The 9522-nt window shown below is 40.5% G+C and overlaps 1 protein-coding gene across 1 annotated transcript; it reads left to right on the top strand.

Annotated features, from left to right (window-relative positions):
• The first annotated feature begins 578 nt into the window (after positions 1-578).
• LOC115175980 (thyrotropin-releasing hormone receptor) lies at positions 579-6657 on the top strand. The gene is made up of 2 exons (XM_029735693.1): positions 579-1522; positions 4568-6657. Exons 1-2 carry the CDS (start codon positions 740-742, stop codon positions 5003-5005), a joined length of 1221 nt encoding a protein of 406 aa, XP_029591553.1. The 5' UTR covers positions 579-739; the 3' UTR covers positions 5006-6657.
• Positions 6658-9522: the final 2865 nt, after the last annotated feature.

Raw genomic sequence — 9522 nt, 5'->3', positions numbered from 1 at the left:
ATTGTTTTAGGCTTTTCCAAAGAGTACCTTTATTAAAATGAACACCGTCAAAACAACAAAATACAAAAAAAAACATGCGTAAAGTTCTGCAGGCTTCTAAGCAGCTATACAAAAACAAGACCCCACAAAAACACAGTGGGAAAAAGCTGCCTAAATATGATCCCCAATCAGAGACAACGAAAGACAGCTGCCTCTGATTGGGAACCATATCAGGCCAACATAGAAATACAATAAGGTAGAATGCCCACCCAAATCACACCCTGACCTAACCAAATAGAGAAATAAAAAGGCTCTCTCCGGTCAGGGCGTGACATTGGAGCTCTGTGCGTAATGACAAGGCTGTCTTCTCAGACTGGAGTTGCGCATGCCATGTCACACCTCTTTACTTTACCTCTTTGCTTTAACTTGCAGTTTGCCTAACTTAGTGCATAAAGAGGACTAAAACATGGGTAAACAGCACTAAAATCCAAACGTGGTCTTCGTATTAATCGAATATGTTTTGCTAGCTCGATTTTATATGATATATATATATATATATATATATATATATATATATATATATCTCTCTTTCATAACCTCATGAAAATAGTTTACTCTTATTTTGGATAAGTAATACAAAATACTTTATTGAATAATGACTTGGTTTTGGAACTAATAGATTTTTAAAGGGAGCTCTTTTGATGTAAAGTCTATGTCTGAAATGAATTACTCCTCCAGTTGAAGTGGACAGAACTAAACCATGGAGAATGTTACTTCAATTCCAGATAACCAGACGCTTGGTCCATGGACTGATTATAGCATGGACTACAAAGTGGTCAGCATATTTTTTGTGATTCTCATCTGTGGGATAGGAATAGTTGGAAACGTTATGGTGATCCTAGTTGTTCTTACAACCAAACACATGCGGACACCCACCAACTGTTACCTGGTGAGTTTGGCGGTGGCCGACCTGATGGTTCTGACGGCGGCGGGACTGCCGAATATTACACAGAGTTTGTATGGAGGAGGCTGGGTGTACGGATACGTCGGGTGCCTTAGCATAACTTATTTCCAGTACTTGGGCATCAACGCGTCTTCATGCTCCATCACAGCTTTCACAATTGAGCGGTACATAGCCATCTGCCACCCCATAAAAGCGCAGTTTATGTGCACTCTGTCAAGAGCAAAGAAAATTATAGTGGTGGTTTGGGCTTTTACCTCGCTCTACTGCGCCATGTGGTTTTATCTGTCTGACATGAACGAGTTGATTTACGACAATATTACCTTGGTCTCGTGCGAATACAAAGTGTCAAGAAATCTTTACCTGCCATTTATCTACTTCACTGACTTTGCCATGTTCTATGTGGTGCCCCTCATGCTAGCCACTGTTCTGTATGGATTTATCGCTAGAATTCTTTTCCTCAACCCATTGCCGGCAGACCCCAAGGAAAATACAAAGTGGAAAAAAGAATCATGCCAAGGAAATAGGATGATGAGCACCAACAATTCATCATGTAGCACAACCGTCCGCTCTCGCAGGCAGGTAAGTTGCCACTCTACTGTTTTAAAGTTTGCTATCTTATAACGGTGTATCTACAGTGTAATAACTACACTGTGTGTGTGTGTGTTTGTGTCCCTCGTGAATAAAGTGAGGGGAAACAAATTAATGATACAAAAAAACTCCAGTATAATTGGATTATGAATTCAACAGTTTCATAATTGCACTGGTATGATATGTCGTGAAGTTGGGGTGTTCAATCCAAGCATATACTGTACACTCTTAGAAAAATAGCTTCCAAAAGGGTTCTTCTGCTGTCCCCATAGGAGAACCCATTTTGGTTCCAGGTAGAACCCTTTTGGGTTCCATGTAGAACCCTGTGTGGAAAGGGTTCTACCTCCAACCAAAAAGGGTTCCTCAAAGGGTTATTTTATGGGGACAGCCGAATAACCCTTTTAGGTCATAGATTAGACGTCTTTTTTTCTAAGAGTATATGGTAACATCCTAGAGAAGGGAACATTTGCCCACTGGGCACAGACGTCAATTCAACGTCTATTCCACGTTAGTTCAACGTAATTTAATTGAAACGACGTGGAAACAATTTTGATTCAACCAGTGGTAATCATTGTAAGTAGGTTACAGTGTGCAGCACTAGCAAGTCAACATGCAACAAACCACATTAATATAGACTCATAAAGCCTCACCACTATGCTGACAGCACACGCCACTGAATAATGTAGTTTGTAACACATATAGAGCATACACAGCACCTGAGACTGAGCATGCGAATGGGAGGGGTGTGAGTTTATCTGAGGAAAGGGAGAGCTCCACTATAAGGAGTGGATTTTCAAGTATTGTGGTGCCAGCATCATGTTATGGGAATGCTTGTCACCATTAGGGACTGGAGGTGGAGTACTGGCAAAATAAATACTGGGGTATGTGTACACCATACCGGTTGGACATGAGCCAACACAATATTTAAAACGAAGAGGTCAAGAGACCTGTAGGCTGTAGGCTCATTATTTATCATTAACGCATGTCACCCTCATGGAAATTAGTGAATGGACTAGAAAACCTATAGAATACACTCCAAAATGCGATGTGGTTCGTCAATAACAGTGACATTTTGTGAAGCCAGAGATGAGTGGCTGTGAACGAGATGATGAGTGGACAGTGAACTCGTCAATTCTGGTTACAAGTGTAGGCCTAATGAATGAGAATCACAGAATGTTTGTAACCGATGTCTCTTTCCATTCATCAAATGGCTGCTGCACAGTGCACTGTATGGATGTGGGAATTATTTCAGAGTGGACTAACATGCTGACCACACTGCTCGCGTCACGTGCGCGAGCATTGCAAAATATATGTACACATACATGTTATTCAATCATTGCACCCACACTGCTCGCGTGCGACAGCGAGCGTCTGCGTGGCCAGGCACTGAAATAGAAGTTAGTTCTATTTGTGACGCTCAACGCTTTGCAAGTCCTGCCTCTCAAATCTCCTCATTGGTTTTTAGGAGCATATACCCACGTGGGTGATTAAAAGATGAACTGACGTCCACACTCCAGTCGGTTGTAGTAATGCACCTTAAAGTTGGTTGCCAACTGCCATATAAAGTCCAAAGAAGAAAAAGACACATGTAAGAAGGAGGAGATATGACGATAAACGAATTGGGTTTACCGTTTTATCTGTGGATTAATTGTCGGAGTAGAGGACCTTGTACATTTCAGGTAAAATAACAACCCAATGTTTATATCCCAGGACAAATTAGCTAGCAACATCAAGCTAGCTAGCTAAATTGCCATAAATGTTTAATGCTTTTCGACCTGTCCCCAAATGAATATACTTGGTTCAGAGTTTGTTTTGATATTTCAACCTGTGTGTCCTGATCACTTCTGGTGTGGGTGAACGAAATCAACGTGCGCGCGATGGCCACAGAGATCCTATTAAATTAATAGGGATTCAATATGTAATTCTACCTGTAAGAAATGAAATCTATAGTACTTTCACCCCTGTTAAAAATGAAAGTAGCAAAGCCCAGGTAAAAAGTTAGAGGAAAACCACCTCAGTGTTCTATTTTTCAGTGGGAATATTACACACATTTTAATTCCAAAGACACACCAGAATGATTTTCCAAGAATTGTTAAGTGTTCCTGAGTGGACCAGTCTCAGTCCTGAATGAAATTTGCTTGAAAATCTGAAACCAGGTTTGAATATTGCTGTCAATCAATGACTCCCAACCAAATTTACTGAGCTTAAACAATTTTCACAAAAACATCAGATATACATGTATGTTGCCTGAAGAGTTGTGCAAAGTTGGTAGAATATTATACAAAATTATTCACAGCTGTAATGGCTACCAAATGTCCTTCCACCAAGCATTAACTCTGGGGTGTGAAGACCTACACAATCAAGACATCTTAGTTTTTTTTACTTGTAATTAATTAGGTTACCTTGGTTGCACGCCCTCAGCCTTGTCTGAAACATGGACCAAGCCAGCCTTGGGCTTTTTCTGTCTCAGACAGATGATGGATCTGTGCTCACTGCTAGGTCATTTAGCAAAACAAGTCAGGATAAGGCTCTGACATAACACACACATCTCTAACTGGCCTAGCGATGAATGGAAACCAGTGCAATCCATACCACTTACCAAGGCCTGATTGAATTAACTCAAAAGGTCCAAATTGAATAAGGATAGTGATCAGGAATCTTCCCTTAGCAATGATGATAGTTGCTCCCTGGCCCTATCCAATAAGAGACACATCACTGGCGTGAGACCTCACAACATAAATAAGGATGGTACAGTTTAATATAAACATTATCAAATCATAATTATATTTGCAATTAAACTGCTCTCTAGGCTCTGTTGGTTTAGTCTTACAGATGCTGTTTTGTCAGTCTCTTCAGTCTGTGGTTGATATTAATTGTCAGAGGGTGCTCTCTGACCCATTTCAGCCACTTTTCTTTGCATAGCAGGAACATACATTTTTTTCATACATTTTTTAGCAGGAGTCAAGCTGAATTCTATTCTTTCCCATGTCCTTTGATGAACATGGCTCTTGATTTTCTTCCATGTGTTGTTGTCAGGTGACTAAGATGTTAGCTGTGGTGGTGGTGCTCTTTGCCCTCCTCTGGATGCCCTACCGGACGCTGGTGGTGGTAAACTCCTTCCTGGACAAGCCTTACCTGGACCTCTGGTTCCTACTCTTCTGCCGCATCTGCATCTACCTGAACAGCGCCGTCAACCCTGTCATCTACAACGCCATGTCTCAGAAGTTTCGCACCTCCTTCAAGAAGTTGTGTCACTGCGGTCCGCAGCGATTGGAGAAGCCGGCGTCTTACAGCTTGGCCCTGACCTACAGTGCCATCAAGGACACAACCAATGGAGAGAGCCCTGACCACTTCACTACCGAGATGGACGAGCTGGTCACACCCACACCCAGTGACCAGTTCCTGCCCAGCACCAAGAGGATATCATTTGAGGACCCCTTTCTGTCAGGCAGGGTTGCCCTTTGCACTCCCTGATGGAAAAAGTAACTCCATTCAGGCAACAATGATAATCTGAAAGGATCTTCTTATCCTTAAGCTCTAGTTTGTGAATTCAAAATGGTCTCCAGCAGCATACTTCCAATTCTATAACTAATTTTCTGTAGAGGAATTGATTTAATATTTGAGCAGTACAACGGCAAACATAAAATGCCAAAAAATGTGTTGTTAATAGAGGAAGGAATGCTTCATTTCTTTATCTAGCATGGTGAAAATATATGATCCCCTCTCTCTGTAGCCATCTTAGCACAAAGCACCCAATTATAGGCATTGTTTAAATCAATCCTAAACATTGTGTGACACACACATTTAATTGGCAAGGTAACAATCATACTGCTTTCACATACTGAGCAACAGTTGCCATCTCTGTAAAGTGTTTTCCTACAAGGGAAATATAACAAGGGAAAGATGTTATCCCTCTTTTTATCTGGAGAAGTGTAGGCTAGGAACTCAGTGTGTGTGTGTGTGTGTGTGTGTGTGTGTGTGTGTTAGTGTGTGTGTTTAAAAGATAAGCTCACTCTACAGGAGGAGTCAAACTGTCTGGGCTAAGTTGTTAAAAACCATCCTGCTACTTTGCATGTTTTAAAACAGCACAGAGAGAATGTGATCACTGACCACATTTCAAAGGCAGAATTCAAAGGAGGCAGAGTATCAAAACCATCTTTGCTCTAGGGGTGTAAATATCACACATTGCTTTAAATTGAAACCTGCCTGTCAGGGAACTAGAGATCTGTTGGGATGAAGTTTCTTTAAAGGTCACAGATGATGAGGACAAAGCAATGACACGCCGGATCTGTCATCCGTTTGATTGCGCAATACCATTTGACTTTATAGTAACCTTATTGGCTAAAAGGTTCACCCGATATGAAATGTTCCGCAGGGGCTAGTGTAAAAAATACAGCATGGTTAAAAATCCTGCTGTACCTGTAATGGACTACTGTGGTGTGGATTCAATCAAAAAGGAAAAAATAGAAAGTTTGTTGTTGTTTATTTTATACTGATGAAACACCCTCTCTGTAAAAATGCTTGCAATTGATTGTGCGTTGCCATGTGAAATTGATGTACGATGTACATTTTCGATGTTTGGACCCGTTTTCAATTCATACCTTTGTACCATTTAAATTGTGTCTGCCAGTAGAGCTATTTTGTAATTAACGTAGTTTGTTTTGTTCAGTTTTATTGTTTGTCACATCAACGTACAGTATTTTACTATGGAGCGATCAATGTGGAGCTACGCTGTTCTTCTTTGGTAACACTACAACTACAGTATGTTTCAAATAAGGTACGTGAAATAATGATCTGTCCCTCTTGCACTTTCATCTACTATCTCCGTTGCACAGTTTCCACCATAAAAGGGAGTGGTGCCTGGTAGCGAGTTTGCAGCATGGACACTGTAAAACAAATGATGTTGTGGTGTGATTTAAAAAAGAATAGACATCTATGTGCAGTATACAGTTTATCTTCAGTCAGCAATATTGTGTAACCTGGTCTCTCTTTGCTGGCAGTTCTCTGCATTGTAAAAACTACTCTTGTTGTTTGGATGGTTTGTGTTTTGTTTTGTTATTTGTCTATAATAAAATGATCAATGATCATGTAGTCTGTCAAATATTGATAATCACTCGCAGAATCCCGAAATTCATGTGTCGTTATTTGTAATTAATCTCAGTATATTTTGACACATCTTCACTGCCTTTTCATCTATTCCATTAGGATGCAATCAAAACATATGGTTACTTTTGCAACTTCATCAAAACACTATTAACATACTCACATAGTGATTTTATCCAGATGACTGCACAAATAAATATCAGGAATTGTAACATATATAGCAGCCAACAATATGGCAGTTTCCATCTGTTCTTATCACAGCACATTCATTTGGAGTAATACATGGGATAATGGTGTGGAAAGCAGCATTGAAAGCATCAGTTTATTTTAAAAGTGAACCCATGTTTTATGCAGTGCTCAAATGTATTCTCCACACACACACTATATTAAATAATGGTCAACTGTGATGACAATTACATAGCAAATCATCAAAATGTTCTTCATAAATCGTAAATTGAGATATATTGAGACATTAAATGGGATGATTATATTGACCACATCAATCTTTAAACAGGTCCCCTGATTGAGCACTTATTCGGAGGACCTGGAATAATCTGGCCTCTTGTGGCAAAGCACTCCATTTTTGGATAGTTGGATGGTCCCACTAGACCTGTCAATGTAATGGGATTTTAAAGCAAATAGCCTAGCTCAAGTAGATATGAGGTTTACCAGACGCACATTTCTTCTTTTATTACCGTAAAAAGGATTGTTATGGTTAGCAAATTTGCATATAAATTTGGGCGAATGCTTTGTCTATTAAACACGGCTTGTTCTTTATAGAAGCTATTAAAGCAGCCTGCTCAGTAGTAACTAGATGAGAAAGACAAGAATAAATGAAGGTTGAGGTGAAAGGAAGGCAAACAGAATACAGATAAATATAATAGCCACCGCAATATCGTTCAATCACTCTATTTCTTTTTGTTTCTCTCACTCTATTTTTCTCTCTCTCAAACGCACACACACACACACACACACACACACACAAAGACTTCTCCCAAACTGGGGTAGGTTGTAAGGATTAACACAGCCAGACGTGTCTCAAAGTTGTTAGGGAATGAATGTGTGCATAGCCTGTTAACAACATAAACTGGTCCCAAGGACATTCCCATTGGTAAGGAGTTTGGGTATCCAGATGTTTCCCCTTTATATTCTCCTCTGAGTCCAAGGTCACTCACATACACATCTGTCACCCTCTGATCAACAGCTCTATAAATAACCAGCAGAATACCTGAATTACAATTTTCTCAATGAAATTATTTCTACAGATATGCACAACATGGCCTTTTGCAAACAGGTGGTATAAGGGCACAAGGCGAGACCCAAATGCAGACACAGAGGGCAGATGGCTGAGCTCCGATATTTATTACAACAAAAGCGGTAGGCAAAAGGCAGGTCGGGGACAGGCGAGAGTTCATAAACCAGGTCAGAGTCCAAACAGTACCAGGTGATAGGCAGGCTCGAGGTCAGGACAGGCAGGGGTTCAGTCAACAAGTCCAAGTCCAAACAGTACAAGGGGATAGGCAGGCTCAAGGTCAGAACAGGCAGAGTGGTCAGGCAGGCAGATTCGGCGTCAGGACAGGCAAGGGTCAAAACCAGGAGGGCTAGGAAAAAACAGAGACTGGGAAAAATAGGAGTTAGGAGAAACGCTGGTTGACTTGGCAAAGCAAGACGAACTGGAACAGAGAGACAGGAAACACAGGGATAAATTCACCGGGGACTAATGGGGAAAACAGGAGACACCTGGAGGTGGGTGGAGACAATCACAAAGACAGGTGAAACAGATCAGGGTGTGACAGGTGGCTATTGTAGGATTTATGATGAGAAGGCCTAAGAAAACATTTATACAACTTTTTGACGAAATAAACAAATTAACACAATCTTCCAAAGTCATACCAAGGAACATGCAGTCAGTCATTTTCTTAACTCATTATTTTCAAAATTGCTTGTTAATCGACAATATAATGTTGCTCATACTAATTTAAACTGCTTTGTTCTTTATAGAAGCTATAAAAGCAGCCTGCTCAGTAGTAACTAGATGAGAAAGACAAGAATGAAGGAAGGTTGAGGTGAAAGGAAGGCAAACAGAATACAGATAAATATAATAGCCACCGCAATATCGTTCAATCACTCTCTATTTCTTTTTCTCTCACTCTTTCTTTTTTTCTCTCTCAAACGCACACACACACACACACACACACACACACACACACACACACACACACACACACACACACACACACACACACACACACACACACACACACACACACACACACACACAAAGACTTCTCCAAAACTGGGGTAGGTTGTAAGGATTAACACAGTCAGTGTCACGTCCTGGCCAGTATAAGGTTAATTGTTTTGTAGTTTGGTCAGGGCGTGGCAGAGGGTATTTGTTTTATGTGGTTCAGGGTGGTGTGTTTTTGTAAAAAGGGTGTTTGATTAGTAATTCCGGGTGTTGGTTTATGTTAGGTATTTCTATGTAGAGTCTAGTGAGTGTATGTCTATGTTAGGTTAATTGGGGTTGGGACTCTCAGTTGAAGGCAGGTGTTGTCTATCTGCCTTTGATTGAGAGTCCCATATAGGTGGGTGATTGTTCTGTGTGTAAGCCTTATGCTTAGCCAGACTGTTTGTAGTTGTTCGTTCGTTCTTTTGTTTTTGTTATTGTTATTTTGTACGTTCATTTTTGAAAGTTATTAAATAAACGTCAAGATGAGCATATACGTACCTGCTGCGTTTTGGTCCACCTTCACCGACGACAACCGTGACAGTCAGATGTGCCTCAAAGTTGTTTGGGAATACATGTGTGTATAGCCTGTTAACAACATAAACTGGTCCCAAGGACATTCCCATTGGTAAGGAGTTTTGGTATCCAAATAAAGCAATAT

Source organism: Salmo trutta, chromosome 3 (assembly GCF_901001165.1).
Source record: "Salmo trutta chromosome 3, fSalTru1.1, whole genome shotgun sequence".
In the NCBI taxonomy this organism is placed as follows: domain Eukaryota; kingdom Metazoa; phylum Chordata; class Actinopteri; order Salmoniformes; family Salmonidae; genus Salmo; species Salmo trutta.
The sequence above is the reverse complement of the archived record's forward strand: the minus strand, read 5'-3'. Positions and strand labels throughout refer to the sequence as shown.

What these genes read in the sequence shown, in the direction of transcription:
- LOC115175980 (XM_029735693.1), top strand. Translation starts at nt 740, where the DNA reads ATGGAGAATGTTACTTCAATTCCAGATAACCAGACGCTTGGTCCATGG. An exon ending in CCGTCCGCTCTCGCAGGCAG is followed by an intron (nt 1,523 to 4,567) that starts GTAAGTTGCCAC and finishes TGTTGTTGTCAG; the next exon opens with GTGACTAAGATGTTAGCTGT.